The 16174-nt window shown below is 45.6% G+C and overlaps 1 protein-coding gene across 5 annotated transcripts in view; it reads left to right on the plus strand.

Annotated features, from left to right (window-relative positions):
• The window catches only part of ccdc120a (coiled-coil domain containing 120a), a 39127-nt gene that overhangs the window by 17005 nt on the left and 5948 nt on the right, over nt 1-16174 (plus strand). For 2 of the 5 annotated variants that reach the window (XM_026154679.1, XM_026154678.1), the window contains exons 2-10: nt 9271-9456; nt 9610-9727; nt 9819-9946; nt 10290-10403; nt 10621-10762; nt 12462-12518; nt 13304-13400; nt 13569-14359; nt 15667-15943. In XM_026154679.1, coding sequence (XP_026010464.1) covers nt 9409-9456; nt 9610-9727; nt 9819-9946; nt 10290-10403; nt 10621-10762; nt 12462-12518; nt 13304-13400; nt 13569-14359; nt 15667-15943 — 1772 coding nt within the window. In that variant the 5' untranslated portion in view covers nt 9271-9408. Of the gene's footprint in view, nt 1-437; nt 823-5357; nt 5371-8892; nt 9032-9270; nt 9457-9609; nt 9728-9818; nt 9947-10289; nt 10404-10620; nt 10763-12461; nt 12519-13303; nt 13401-13568; nt 14360-15666; nt 15944-16174 lie in introns of those variants that run through there. The other 3 variants (XM_026154677.1, XM_026154676.1, XM_026154681.1) reach the window with 3 other exon arrangements.

Here is a 16174-nt window from a genome sequence, read left to right on the forward strand (position 1 = left end):
AACGAACACTGCGGCGTCACTGAGAGTTAAAAACTGCCTAAATTTTTTCATCTTTAATAAAATTATCAGTGTGGCTGCTCTACCAGGGGTAACTGTTTAACATCCAGGCATCCATGAAAACAGAATTTATGAAGTTTAACTGAGTTTGAAGTTAGCAGGGAGTTAGCTCGCTAGTTTCCATCTAAAGAGGATATATCACGTTCTCACTGAAAAATTAAAACGTACAGCTCTGCTGTCACTTCCGACATAAATGAAGACAGAAAACTAAAAAGCAGTGACGTTTATAGGGTTAGTGAATTTAGAGTAGCTGGTATATAATGATGTCCTAGCTACACAGCTATGGTTTGCATAATATAAACACATTAGCACAGTGAAGCTGGAGGATGGATGCTAACTTTTTTCCACTTGATAAAAGTTAACGTGAGGGTTCCCGATGGTTACGGACAAATGCGATCGCATTTGTAAATGGACGCAGTTCATGACGTACGCAGTTCATACGTCATCGCTTAATCGAATTCCCGCGGAGATGTGAAACGACTTCCTTTTGTCGTTTTATTTTGACACGGCAGAGCGGAAGTGGAGGGGTGGTGACAGCGGAGAGCTTGTTGGTGGGACTCAGCTGAGAGTCAGAGAGAGCGAGTCAGAGCTCAGAGACGCTGAGAGGAGAAAAGCGGAGTTTAACTGGCAAACGGGCGGGTTGATCCGCGGGACTGAAGCTGTTTTAATTCCCTTTTCTCGGCTCCTGTTGCGGATGTGCCCGTCCTGAGGACAGCTGGAGCTGGACCACACCTGGTCTGCAAACAGGATGGTTCAGACTCGCAGGTATTTACAGCCTTTTCACCGCTGCTGGTTCGCCTCTGGCCTTACCTTCGTTACTTTCCTGGATGGACTTTCGTGCAGTTAAATAAGTTATGAAGTAAATAACTGATAAAGATGAAGGTCCCGGTATTATAAGAACTTTAACGCCAGAACAAAAGTAGGAAAATCAGAGAATAAAAAAATGGAAAAAGTTAAATGAAAATAAATGTCTGCACTTTCTTTAGAGAAGGTGCTGACTCCCTTTAAACGTCTCAGAACAGCTAATAGATCTCAATAAATTAGCAGATTAATTATTCAGTTGATGCTGAGATTTAGACAAAATATAGAATACTGATTATCTAAACCCGACATTTAATTAAAAATTGTGCAAGGAGAACATAAAAAATGTTCTTAAGGAAAAACTGTTCCTTTTCAATCTGATGACGTTTCACACAGCTGGGACAGGAGCAACAGAAGACTGGAGTAAGATTAAAAAAATCTATTTACTTTTTTTTTTTTAGATAATTAGGTAACATTGGTAAAAAGAGAAGAGTGTCTATTGTGTGGTTTATATGTTCACCTAACAGGCGAAAGCTCCCCAGTTTGATCCCAGGAGGAGACACCAGTCTCTTGAGGGTCACACTGGGAAGGAAGTCTGCTGGGTATAAAACGAAACACAGAGTAAGGTGAGGTCCTTCATTAGAACATGTGTAATGAAGCTACATGAAGGAAACATTTCATAAACTTTGGGGGTTTTATTATCTACTGTTCATGACATTGTTAAAAAACTTCATTGCTGACAGAGACGAAGCTGAAAACCTTTGCTGTGATCTTCAAGCAGCATTACAGACACACACGATTCTGAAGTGGAAATCAATGCTCGTGCTCAGGAACAAGCCATAAACGATCTGAAGAAACGCCGCTGCCTTCTTTTCATTAACGATGGACGGAGGCAAAGTGAACGCTGTCGCGCTGCCCCATCAAAAACCTGCTGGAAGCAGCTCATCCGACTTGTTATCGGCACAAAGTTCAAAGCCGGCATCCACAAGGATGCAGGTATCACCACATCTGTGAGGGCAACATTGACGCTGAACAATATGTGCAGCTTTTTCAATCTTTTTTTTTTTTTTAGAGAAGGTGTTGCTTTTTTCAGTAACTCAAAAACCAAACCGCATTCTGCACACGAATAAGGGAAACTGTCCGGCTGCTAAACCGGCCTGCCTGCAGTCCGGACCTGTACCAGCTGGAGGATTATGAAACAAAAAACTGCAACAAAGGAGACCTGAAGTAGAAGAATGGGAGGCATGCAGCGAGCAGTGTCAAAAGGGAGAGGTGATGAATCACAGCGGGGAACTTGTTCCGACTTTACTGGAGCTTGTTCCTGGCACCGAATTAGAAATGGGCAGATTTTTATTTGAAAGTAAAAACGTCCAAGTTTAAACGTTTCCTGTGTCACCTTTATGCAGTAAGAATTGGGCTTTAAAGAGTTTCAAATGAGTGTGTTCTCTTTATTTAGTGGACGTCTGTGGCTGTGACATGGTGTGGAACAAACCTGTGGTCCTTCTGGACTCTCCGTCAGGAGTCAGCTGTATGCAGGTGAACGTGTGGCGGATGTCTGAATTTTAAGCCGGTCCGTGACTGAGCTGTACTCAGACTGCTGGTGACTTTTAGAGGAGAGTTGATGGTTGATGTGTAGGTGGGGTGGACAGAATAGCAGGAACAGACTCGTGTGAACCCGCTGCTGCTGCGAGGACACGATCGGTGAACTCTGGGCAGCGTGATTTATATGTTCGCCGTGTTTCTCTGATTTCCTGCCTGAGTTTGGTGAGATGAATGTAAATGCAGCCGAAGCCGTGGTCACGCAGCACCGATCCGGTACTGGACCGGAGAGGGTCTGAGACGTGGTTCAGTTCCTACTGAGAGTGTTCGTGATAACAGGATTAGTGCTGCTGTGATCTCCTGGTTTAGTGTGAGGGCAGAGAGAGGACACACACGCACAGAGCATCCATCTCTCTCTGCTGAATATTTAAATCCTGTATTTGCATCTCTTTGTCTGCAGCTGCAGCCTTTCATCACCAACTCTCCCCGTGTGTGTGTGTGTGTGTGTGTGTGTGTGTGTGTGTGTTCAGTATGAAGTGCTGAGCCTCTTCTGTGCATTTGATGTGTTAATCTCTCTCATCTTTAAATGTTCGATTTGTTGTTGACTTGTTGGGCTCATGAGCTCCTCTCTGTTTACATCATGTTGCTGTTAGCGGCGAACGTCAGATCCTGATTGGCCCGACGTGTTTCTTCTGGTTCTGGTCTTGCTCTGTGGGCGAGTAAAACTCCACAGTTGTGAGTCTGAGCAGAATCTGGAGGACGAATCCTGGAGCACGTCCAGCATGCTCAGGATATCTTTGCCTTATCTGGCTTCACTTAACCTAAGATCAGCAGTCAGCAATCACATGAAGGCTGTTATCAGCTGGATGTGTCAGCTCAGGGTTTTCAGTCTAACTATCAGCATCTTGTCACAATCACAGGAACAGGTCTGCTGGCAGCGTTTCACAAACAAAGATCAAACTGAAGTATTGGAAAAATATGAATCGGCAGCATGTGAGAGGTGGTTAGTTAAGCTGTAGTTCATTTAATGCTAGAAACAGTAATCAGGTACACTGCTCCTTCATTAATACAAGGGAAGAACTGGCTTCAAGTACAGATGTGTAGCCTGTTGCTTGAATAAAGGTTATTATGGTTATTCAGCTGCAGCCTTGTTGGTTTTAAACGGTCTGAGAGCAAGTGAAGAATTTTACCTGCAAGATGAACAAATACAAGGTTTAGGTATCCTGTTTTAAGGAAATATGGCAATTATTAGGCTTATAAAACAATGAAATATACTTGGAGTCTTCTGGGTCGTGGTGGGGGAGGTGGGGGGTCACGAGTGAAGGAATAATTTGCTTCTGTGAATCTCTTTTTTTATTGGTTGTCATTCAGGAAAGACAAAAACCTTTGATCCTCTTACTCCCTGAGCATGGAAGTCTCCAGGATTTTTTTCCAGAGGACTGATTGGCTGGTAGTTTTACGCACGTTATCTCGAGTTCTCAGCTCAGTTAGGTCTGCAGCATAATTTCCAATAATTCAACTAAAGTTTTATTTATAGAAGACCCCAACAATCAGACAACCTCTATGAGCAAGCACTTGGCAACAGTAGGAAGGAAAAACTCCCTTTCAACAGGAAGAAACCTGTGACAGAACCAGGCTCAGGGAGGGGCGGGGCCATCTGCCACGACCAGCTGAGGGAGGAAGACGGGACGAAATGACAATGATGCGCGCTGATAAGAAGTGAACCAACCATCTATTTTCTTAACCACTTGACCAGTTCACGGTTGCAGAGGTGCTGGAGTGTGTCCCAGCTGTCATTGGACGAAAGGCAGAGCACGTCCTGGACAGAGTGCCAGTCTGATGCACAGCTAAGAAGTGACCCACCTTTGTAACGTTGAAGGCGCAGGTTAAACCTGAGGTTCAGTCCTCACAGTGCAGACCTCTCGGCCCAGACGCATTGAACTGTAGAGATTCATGACTAAAAGTGCACAAAGGCAGAAACCTGTGCATTTTCTGTTTGACTTATAAAGCTTCACGTGTGCTCGGTCCTCTTTTTGTGAATTCCAATCATTTTGGAGTGTTGTGCATGTTCACGAGCATCATTCATGTTTTCACATTTAGCTGTGAATGAATGTCATGTTAGGTCAGCAGCAAAGAAGAAGCACAATATAAAGGCGAGACATTCAGGAAAAATGAGTTTTGGGTAATCTCAGATCTGATGCCACAAGCGGATGAAAAACTACCGAAGGCACAAAATAAATGGAGGCAGCAGCTGTTAAAGCGCCACGACTGAAACAAAAGAGACGACGAAGTGTGAATCTATCAAATTAAATCCGTTTAATTACAGTTATTAAATCATTTACAGAAGAAGGTAAGGGTTTAAAAGAAGAGCTGCATCGTTTTTAGTCTTCAGTGCTGAAAATTGGATGTAGCTGTAGTTCTTGTTCTGGATTTCTGAACTTTTAACACAAAAAGCCGTGTTTGTGTGTCGTCTGTGTGCACGCATCCTTCGTATATCCGACCCCTGGACTGTGACGTGGGCGAGCGGCGAGGCTCTGAAAGCGTTTGCTCCTCGCAGTGATGATGGAGGCTGTGCTGGTTCAGAGAGATCAGGGCAGGCACTCAGACTGGAAACAGATTGGCCTCAGCGGGCTGTTATCAGATCAGCTGTTCAGGCCTGCAACACCTGAGAGGGGGGAGGGGAGGTGAGAGTGACACCCCAACCCTCCCCCAAAACACACACACAGACAACAAGGTCAAAGACCAGGCTGTGAGTGTGTGAGAGTAGAAAAACAGATGTGAAGCAAACCTCCGGTGACGAGATGCAACAAAACACCAAAGGACGCCGACGGTAAAGAGCACATGTCGCCCTCGCAGCACAAACCACCTGTCTCGGAGACTTCACCTCATCACAGCAGCGCATCGCGACGTGAGGAGACGGACGAGCTGAAGCCGATCAATCGAGCCGCTGATGGATGAAGGGAGGAGCTGCAGGTCTGGACTCGACCCGGCAGGACTCAGGAATGTAAGAGGCGGAGGAGGGTGGAGGAGGACAGAGAGGAGGGGGAGACCATTTGACAGAGCATTTGGTGTCAGAAAACCCCGTCAGTAAGCTCTGGCTCATCTCCACACTTATTTGTTTTTCCTTGAGGGAAAAACTCCTTGATTAACGTTAAAGTCCAGATCCAGTGTTTCCCACAGATGTCGATCAGTGCTGCATCTGTGCTTTTATAAAAGTCCCCTCTGTAATGTCATGCAAATAAATACCCGAGCAGTGAAAGCCGTGTTCGAACTCCATGGTTTCGGTGAGATCGGTGTAGTTCGTGCAGCAGATGATTTCATATGTCATGAAAATTGCTCACAAGTGGATACAGGTACCAAAATTGGTGCACACACCCGTTTTTTCACAATAGCTGCCAGCTCGGGCAGGAAAATGTCACGTACAGCTGCTCTTTTTCCCTTTTCAATGATCTTAGTGTCAGATTGAACATTTTTCTTTTTTTCTGTAGTAGTAGAGGCTGTAATTTTGTTTCTCCTCCGTCTCCTGGTGGACTCCTGGCACTCGTCCCTGCATGCCTGACTCACCAATGGCTCCAAGAAGCAGTCTGAAAATACTGAAATAACTTCAGCGTCCGTACACGGTCGACAAATGAAGCTTTACTGCAAATTAGTTCTTGTTTTATTGTCCTCCTGGGCAGCTGGGTCAGTAGATGTGTTTTACTGGTCACAACAAAAGCCAGTTTAACGTTTTATGAACATCTTGCATCATCCACCCTGACCTCCTCCCTACACTGACTCTTTGCTCTACAGGAAGCTTTCCAAAGAAACAGGACGTCAAACCATCTGCTGCAATCTTCCTTACACAGTTTCAACATCTGTGTGAAGAAGACGGTGATAATGCTATAAGCTCCGCCTCTCTGATCCTCGCCATTTCTACACAAACTTGAATTTTATCCTCCGCTGCTGGATACTGTGGCGTGAATCACACCAGTGTTACCAACCATTTCAGCTGTTCCCAGTCAGTCCTTCCCATCCCCCCCAATTTCCCCCTTTTTTTTCATCACTCATTTCCTTCTTCCTGTTTCCTGTTGGGCTCCACTTCCTGTTCTCAGGGCTGTGCTGTCGGAGGACATCTCGTTCTCCTCCAGTTGGAGGATAAAAGTGCGCAGAGGTTTCAGACTCCTTGTTGTTTTGTGATTAAGTAACACTTGTTGTTTTCTTCGTGTCTGCTTTCCTCTGTTGGGCTGGAACATTTCCAGGATGGGAAGTGACGTCGTGCTGTGGTTTTATAAGATTTTCTGTAGTATTGAATCCCTGTTAGGAGGCAAACGGACAGGAGATGATCAAATCTGAACAGATCTAAAGCTAGAAAAACTACCTTTTGCTCTGGTCTTGATTGCCTTGTTATAACAGATGCTCAAACAGGGAGGTAGATGTTGCATGAGAGAGGCTGTATGTGCACAACGCAGTCCTGTAAACACTACAGAAAGACATCTGCAGTGTGGATTCTCAGAGATCCATGAACCTATTTGTGCTTTTTACTAAATATTGTTAGGTTTGCTGTTCAGGTTCCTCGAGGAAACGTTTGCAAGCTCCGGACGTGCAGTCTGCCACTGACAGCATTTAAAATGTAAAACCTCTTTATTCTTACAAAGAGGCTTGCATGGTGTGTTTTTATCCTCTGTGGGCTTTTGAACTAATTAGGTTTAAACGCAGTGACGCTGTCATCAGTCAGTGTTGCACATGTGGTTGGATTAGAAAAAACTGTTGATGAATGTTGACTAAAACCAGAGGAACAGCTGGAGACGGTTAAAGTTTACATGTAAAAATGTTACAAAAGCTCAGAGCCTGTTTCCATCGCGCTGTGACTTTGCTGCTGTCTGATGATGCAGATGTTTCTCAGTTTCACTCCTCCAACCAGCAGGAAGAGATCAAACACCTGCTCCCAGCCAATCACAAGGCAGGATACTACTTAAGCTCTCACTCTCTCTTTTTTAAAATTTGGATTTTCAAAGGTCCAGATAATATTTCTCCAGACAGACACGCAGAGGTCACACGAGCTTCAAACATCTGTCGCCTGACCACGCTGTCACTGTAAATGGGCTTCGTGTGTTTTGGTCTTTCTCTGTTTTGGCTACAGACTGACAGATAAACCTTTGTGTGTGTCTTTTGTCTGAGGCATGTCAGTACTCGCCGTTCTCTCCACATTTTTCCTTTAAACCCAGTAAATCTGGAGCCAGCTCTCTCTGTCTGCAGCTCCAGCACACAAACCTGCGCGTTTAATCACGAAGCTCCACGAGAAAATACTTCATTGTTTCAGATCCATTTAAATCGTATCTCTGCTCATATTGTGCGTTTAAACCCGAGGATCTTCAAGGCTTTGCCTTTTCCAAACTATTAAAGCCTCTGAGTCATCCTTAGTGGCTGACATACTTAATTATCACCATGAACTCAAAGTATTTGTAGGTTTTCTTTGTAAAAACTCTCGCGAAAGCACCAAATGTGATTGTCTCATTCTCTAATGAATGCAACATCCTCTCCTGTTTGCTTGGTAAAAATGCAGAGACCGGCTACTTTAGGGCACGTTGAGCTTTTAAAGAATAAAACTGTATGAAGCATTTATGTAACGTGTGAACTTTGTCTTTATTTTGCAGTCAAACAGAAAATGGGTTTAAGGTTTTACCTGCACTCGGTCAGCTTTCTTTGCATGTAAAACAAATCTGCAATTAAAATGTGAATCCAAACGTTTTGTTGGTGTTTGGGTCGAATCAGGTGGGCGAGATTGATGCTTCTCTGTTGGCCGCTGAAGGCTTGGAAGCATCTACAAATAAGCCACAACATCAGATTTGTGAGAACCAGGTCAGGATATTCTCCACAGTGTCCCTGTGGGTGCAACACACTGGCACACCGACCTGCTAATTGGTGCTAATAAAGACGTTTGTATCACAGAGCAAGCAGTGTTATTTGATCCTCCATTAAAAACGCAGCACAAAAACATTGGGGAGGTCCAGTTCAGTGACTGCAGTTAGCTGAGGTGAGACCCTGCAGACACCGAGCTGCTACATCTGCTTCACCCGTATGCAGGTGGATCAGTTATTAAAAATCCCCCCTGTACAGCTGTCCACAGACACCAAACCTTTCTTCCTACCAGCCAATAAACGTGCTTTTTAATGCTGAGAAGTTGCACATTTTAATGAGAGTCTATGGTGAGCTACTGGCTTTTGCAGCCACCAACATGTGGCCAAACAACTGCAAGGTTTGATGCTGCTTGAGTGTAACAGCTCACTTAATGCACAGATGCAAACATATAGAGTCATATGGAGTATACATAAATTGGCCAAATCAAGCGTGCAGAGCTACCTGCCGTGGCGAGCGCTGTGAATAAAGGAGCAGCTGAAAGTGCACCTACATGTTTCACTATTTAAACATTTGTTTGTGCTGTAGTTTGCTAATGAGACCTCGTCCTCCAGAGTTGGTGATTTTCTTTCTTTCTTTCTTTTGGTCTTTATTGGACAGGACAGATATAGAGGAGAGTAGACAGGAAAGAGAAAGAGAGGGCAAGAGGAAATGTGTCTCAGGAAATGGTCCAGGATGGAATCAGACCCAGGCAGGGTCGCCTGCTCAGCCAGAGCCACTCCAAGTATTTCTTAGAAAGGTTTTTTTTTTTCTACCTTTATTTTTTATTGGTAATTTCTTGTGTAAATGTATTTGTTAAGGTTCTAAGTTCAAGCTAACTGCACGTAGTTTTTACATTTTAAAATGTTTACTTTGATAGTATTTGTGACTTTTTGAGAGAAAATCTGTTGTTTTGAACTTTAGCTTATAATCTTTTATTGACTTCCTGATTGGTCCTCACTCTACCACCTTTTTCTTCTTGTGCTTTTGTTCTCCTAGGTCAGGAGCGCTGAAGACTGTTTGCCTCCCTCTTCAGGCCCATTTTGGAACTGCAGCTTCACCGTCAGCTAACAGCTAACCGAGCAGTGAGACGCCTAGTTAGTGAAGCAGTGCTGTGGTTTGTGTTCTGACTGTTGGATGGCCACAGGAGTGAACTACTGGAACTCTTATGAACCCAGTCGCAAGGTGAGAAAGTCCCGAAGGTTCTGATTGGCTAATTGGTCAAAACATGGCGCTGACATCACACGAGCAGCAGGGTTTGTCAGTGTCATCAGGACTGCAGGAAGTCTGTGCTAGCTTGCAGTACTAACCTTTATTTGTGATGACAACGTGTTGCAGGTGAGAGAGAGTGTGTGGGGAGGTGAACAGGAGTCGAGTAGTGAGGAAGGAGGAGGTGGAGAGGGCATATGGGACACACAAGCCATGGAGGTCAAAGGTCAACTCATCTCAGCACCTGGTGAGAATAAACGCTGACATGTGGTGATGCTACACTCTCGAGTGTGTCTGTTAGCTGTCTCTTACGTGTGTGTGTTGCTTGCATGTTGCAGACCCTCTCACCTGCCCAGACAGGAAGCAGAGAGAGCGAATGGTGGAGCTACAGGAGAGGAGGCGGAGTCTCCAGGCGCTGCTTAGCAGCCGATTGGCTGAGCTGAGACGCATCTGTCTGCAGGAAGCTGTAAGTGATGTCATAAAAAGAGATGACAATATGACTAAGACACTGACAGTGCATTCCCACCTAAACCAGTCTTCTTAGCTCTGCAGCTAACTAGTCTTCTTCACTCTCCAACTAATCCTTTTATCCCTCTCTGCAACTAGTCCTCTCCACGTGGTCTTCAGATGTTTTTATCTGGTGCTTGAACCTCTGCAGATGCTCTTTTTATGTCTCTAACTAGTCTTCTCTATCCAGTCCCCAACCTCTGATTACTTCAGCCGACTCTACCTTAGTTTATACTTTAACAGTGACTAAAGTAACTGCCAGATAGCTGTAAGTTGGGTTTTCCTGTGTTTTCCTGGGTCAGGAGCTGACGGGTGCAGTGCCCAGTGATTTCCCCCTGGAGGCAGGGGAGAAGCCCCCCTGTGTTCGTAGGAGAGGTGGAACGTCCCGCCAGGGAAACAGGAAGTGTCGAGTAGAGGTGAGGAGCTGAGGAGTGATTTGACTCTAAATAATTTCAACAGTGGTGGAGAATTTTACTGTCCCCCTCTGTGTGTGTTTCTGTGTGTGTTGTTTTGTTGTTGATGGAATAGTTTTGACCTTCATGTGTGTTTCAAGCTGAGGCAGTCTGTTTGTATATCCCTGTGCGTGCATGTGTTGGTGTGACCTTTAGGTATTTGCGTGTGTTTTTTCTTTAGGAGGAAGACGCTCAGCGTTCGAAGCCGAAGAAAAATTTATTCAGCGGAGCTCTGAGGAAACACAGCGACTCTGAGCACAACGCACACACGCAGACACACACACACCACGGGAAGAGGACTGTCCACAGAGGCTGCCACACAGGTAACACACACACACACACACTCAATACACATGCATTCCCTAGGCGCTCTCCCTACCCCTAACCATCAAAAATGAAAGCATAATCCTAACCATAACCTAACTGTAACCCTGACACTAAAACCACATTTTGAGCCTCAAAATCCCTTCAAAGTGGTGGGCATAGCAGCATGCCAAATTTATGTCCTCACAAAGATGTCTAAACAAGTACAGACACACACACACACAGTATCCGGTTTCTGCTGCCATATTCACCTGGCACACATTTATGATACAGATGGTACCTGAACCATCTCGTTCTTCTATAGGGGAGCACTTGCAAAAAACAACAAAGACTTCACAGGGCAAGTGCTGTTATGCTCTGGTGCTGTATAAATAAAATTAATACTGTCATCCTCCAGTTGAGAGGTTTTCAGGTATAGTTGCTATGTCATGTTTATAAGGCCTAATCAAAAACGTACATACATGTATCTCTAGAAACCGAAAGCCTGATTGAAGTTTGGGTACTATCCTCTTCAGAGTAGTCACCTCACTCAGTGATACACTCGGGTCACCCTGGAAACTCTGTCGGCACATCAACAACAACATTAACACATCCTGCATCTCGTGACAGCAGGCCATGAACTTGAATTTGGTTTGCATCAAATAACCTCCCGCAGATGTCTCAGGACATTATGAAGCAAATAGTATTAATTTATGCAGCACTTTTCACAGATAGGAGGCACAAACTACTTTGTACTTTACTGATCTCTTTAGAAAGTTATTAGACCTCTTAAACTAGTTCCTAGACCTGTGCAGTGTGTACTCCGATCTCTGCAGGTAGTGTTATTACCGCTCTAACTCGTCCCGCTACCTCAGAAGTCCTCATACATCAGAAAGCGAGTCCCCAGAACCCTGCAACGAGTCTTCACACTCTGCAACTTATGCATCCATTTTCTAAATAATGCGAGGACTGGTATGTATCCAGTTTGCCAGGCTCTGGTCAGATCGCCTGGTTCACCAACCTCCAAAACTGGTCCTCAGATTTCTGCAACGAGTTCAAGAGGTTTAAAAAAATGTTGCTAAAAATCCCAAGTCAACGTAAATGTTTCTGACTGACTTTTAAAAGTCTACAGAATACTCCTGCCAGGGATTCAGAAACTGCACTTCACAGGTTTCTGACATTACCTTCGCATCTCACTCATGCCCAAACACACTAATTCCTTCCTAGGTGAGGAGAACTTTCACATCATGGACATGGAAGGCCTTTCTTATCTGCGCAGGTTTGTTCACATGCGAGTGGTCAGAGGCTGGGACTGGTCAACGTGAGGAGAGAAGGGGGATACAGTTTTTGCTTTTTGTAATCTCATCATTACTATCACATCTCACATGTTTTCATTTGAGTCCATTATGTAACGTTCGCGCAGTGAGTAAAACCCTGCAATCAGCTCTAGTCAAAGATATGAGTCTGTTTGCATCACACTCACTGACCTCACAACTAAATTAATCAGTTTCCTGAAAGCCGTCCTCTTTGGAGGGTCTTCAAAGGACTAAAGACGCAGAAGGCGCAGTCAGTGCGATAGATGTGACATAGATACACATGCATACATATGGAGACACTCACAGCTGACAGTAGATGAGAAGCCATTGTTTCAGGAAGATGAGGAAACCAGCGTCTTCCTGCTTTTATTCTTACTCTGTTTCTGTGTGTGTGTGTTTCCAGACGACACAGTGAGGTCAGAGAGCAGCTCGACATCAGACTCAACAGGACACGACAATGGTAATGAACACACACGCGCGCGCGCACACCCTTCTATCTGTACGAGGACCATCACTTAATGTTTTTCCAACACTCCTGAGCCCGAACATAAACCCGATTCTGATGTAATCCTGAAACAGAAGGTCTGTGCTGTGGACCTGCTCTCACTCTGAAGCTCTCAGTGGTCCTCGCAAAGATGGATGTACAAGCAAACACACTGTAAAACTGGTAGTGTAGCTGCAGCGCCCTCAGCTGGCTGACAGGAGGAATAACAGTAAAAGTTGAATGCAGTTCTGGTCTCGTTTTGGAGAACTGCACGGCTGCTGGCAGTGAATAGGCGAACAGACTGATTCGGCATAGGATGTTTTGATTATTTAGCGTTTTTTTTTTATTTTTAACACATGTTTTTATTCTCTCTCTATATTTTTATCATAAGACATTTTGTATACTAGACATCAGGCAAACACTAGACAGTTAATCAGTTAATTATTTTATCTATTTCATAATGTGCAGGTTTATCGATCTTTTTAAAGGGCGTGTTTATGAATGTGATGTTTTCCCTGCTACACTGTTCCGAAATTAAATGTCCTTAAATTATAAGACCTGCTTGTCTTACAAACATCGTGATATCTGACATAATCTTCATTGTGTACGGTTACCATGGTTACAGCTGTCTTTATCCTGACTTACAATATCATAAGGAAAATATAAGTGATTGACAGCTTTTATAAGTTGAACTGAGGTATAGATTTCAATTAAAGTTAATATTTCTAGCACAAGTAAATTTCTGTCTATGTATCTGGCAGATGACGGTGTGTCTCAGTGTCGCCCCCTGCTGGTTTCTTCTGGGTCTCCGGTGGAGGTTTTCTATCAGAACAGAACCAGGAGGAACTCCGTGCACAGGTACAGCTCAGAGCACGTCCACATTTGTGTCACGGTCTGTGATCTCATGATCGGAGCTCACAGATTTCTTGAGGTTTCATGTTCGGCGTCACCTCATCATGTTTGGTTTTGGAAGCACGAACAGCCCCTCCCCTCTGTATACTGAAAATATTTCCTTTTGTCTTTCAGAACTGAGCATCTGGACAGCCAGAAGCCCCTCCCACTGCCTCCCTCACAACCTCCTCCCCCTCCCCCTCGCTCTCAGGACTCCTCTTCCTCTGGCCCGTCTGACCCTGGAGCAGGAGGGGAGGTAGGACTCAAGGCTAATGCAGCTCGCCGTAGTAACAGCTCTGATGGCCTCCTGGACCGCATCACCCCTCCTGAGGATGATGTTGGGGTGCAGCAGGGGGGATTGTGGGTAAACGGGCTGCCGGGGTCCAGAGGAACAAGCACAGCCGGCGCGTATTGGAACTCGGAGACGCTGACAGACGGACGGTCGAGGGCAAATAATGGAATCAGCGATGGGAGAGGAAAAGGGGGAGGTGCAGGGCGAGGAAGGGGAGGAGGAAGGGGAGACAGAGGAGGAAGAGGAGCGGGGTACAGCGATGTCCTGCTGGACTATGTTTGGGGAAAACAGCAGCAGCTGCAGAGACAGCATTCTCAGCCCCACAGACAGCCAATCACATCGCAGCAGCAGGTAGTCTACAATGGCTACTCCCAGCAGCCATCAGGAGCCCCGCCCACCTACCGCGGCCCCCAAGGTGACCAGCGGCGGGTCACGGTAACCCGAACCAAATCGTGCGGTCCGTTCCTCCCGGTGCAGCAGAGCCAGACTGATACCCACAATCCCCCTCTGGTCGCCATTCAGCCCGACCCCCCCCCCCACCTGCTGCCGCCCCGACCCCCTCAGCTGCCCCCCAACCAGGACTCCCAACTGGAGGAGGCCACCAGGAGCCTCCACAAGGCCCTCGCCCTGGAAGGTGAGTATTGTTACCCTTTAGCTGCTCTGCACTTCCTGTACGGAGGCTTTGGGCTCATTAGCTTACAGCTCAGCCTCTCTTACCTCCTGATGTTTGCTGATCTGTGAAGCTGTGAAGCTCAAACGTGTTGAATGTTTCATGGGATGGAGATAAAACTGGGTCAGTGCAGCAGAAACTGTCTACTGGTGTACTGCAGTGAGGAGGTGATGCCACCTGGTGGAAGTCAGACAGAATAACACAAATATGTTTGCTTCATCCATTCATTGCTTACCCACGCTTGCATCTCTGGGCAATCATCTAAGCAGAGAAGCTAAGACTTCTCTAGACCTCACGTGATTCTGCAGCATGTCCTGGGTTTGCCCCAGGGTCTCCTCCTGGTAAGACTCACCTAGGAGGTGTCCAGAAGGCATCCTATTCATCCTGAGCCACCGAGCAGGGGCTCTACTCTGGCTCTCAATCCCTCTGTCCGTCTCACGATCCACTCTCCCTTCACTTATTTAAATCCCAAGATATTTAAACTCTTCCACTTGGGGCAGCAACTCATCCTGGACTCCATAGTCCCAGAGTTGGAGGTGCTAATTCTATTCCCACTCTTTCCCACTTGGCCGGAGACTGCCTCAGTGTAAACTGGAGGTCACCGCCTGTTGTTTGTTTCATCACTCAATTTGTCTACACTGCATCAAGTCAACTTTATTGTCTGTTATCAAGTCTCAGGCGCACTACCATAGAGTTTAAATAGAAGGGTAAACGGCGCTCACTCCTTCTGTGACCTCATTTCTAGTTTCACTTCTTGTTTAATGCAACCCGATGTTCATTTATTGAGTTAGTAGATAAAACGGGGTTTGTGTATTCAGACAGATAAGTTGTTACCACACGAGCGTGTGGTGACACATAATGACACAGGTGGTTTAAAAACACCCGGATTGTAACCATCAAAAGAATCAGAGTGAAACCTCAACCCATTCATGAAGCTTAGCTAACCAGTGAGTGATCGGTTAGCTAAGTGACTTCCTCTATTTATTTTTTTTAAATGTGTAATCTAAGGTTCAGTACACGTAACAGTGCAACAGACCACTGTGGTTTGATGTGGGTGTCATTAACAACTGTGGTTATACTGAGAGTCTTTAAACCATATCTTCTACCTAGACACAGCTAAAGTCTGCAGGGGATTCAGAGGTTGGACTGAACCTGCTGAGATGGCTGACGATTAAAGACAGTCAGCTCAGTGAAACTTGCTCTGAGTGTGGTGATGGGAGAAGTTTCCATGGAGCAGAAACTGTGATGAGCTGTTGATGTGTGATTGACAGGTCTGAGGGACTGGTACCTAAGGAACACCTTAGGCTCCTCCCACCAGAACCAGGCCAATGGAAAGGTGACCGCAGGGACCAACGGCAGTAAGATGAATGGAGGGGTCAAAGGTCAGGCGGGAGGAGGCGGGGCTCTGCAGCGGAGACGGACGACACACGGTGTCATTCAGCAGTCGGCCTATCAGACGGAGACGAATCATCATCATCACGCTGCGCCGCATCACAAACACACGCTGCCGCATTCAGCCACGTTCCACGGACACCCGCTGCACGGCAGGTATGGGTCAGATGACCACGCCCCCCTTTATACTCAGATGTTTGTTACATAGTTTAAGACGCAAATGTGTCCGGACTAAAAGTAGATTAAAATCATAAAAACCTGCTAAAATCTACTGGATCCTTTTTTCGAAGCACGGGTTTTCTTCACTTCTAGTCTTTGCTTTGAAAGCCGGAGCGTCCGACTCGTCTTTGATCACAGCAGGTTCTTTATTCCAGACACGGCAGCAAA

This window comes from Astatotilapia calliptera, chromosome 20, assembly GCF_900246225.1.
Source record: "Astatotilapia calliptera chromosome 20, fAstCal1.2, whole genome shotgun sequence".
NCBI classification, from domain to species: Eukaryota; Metazoa; Chordata; class Actinopteri; order Cichliformes; family Cichlidae; genus Astatotilapia; species Astatotilapia calliptera.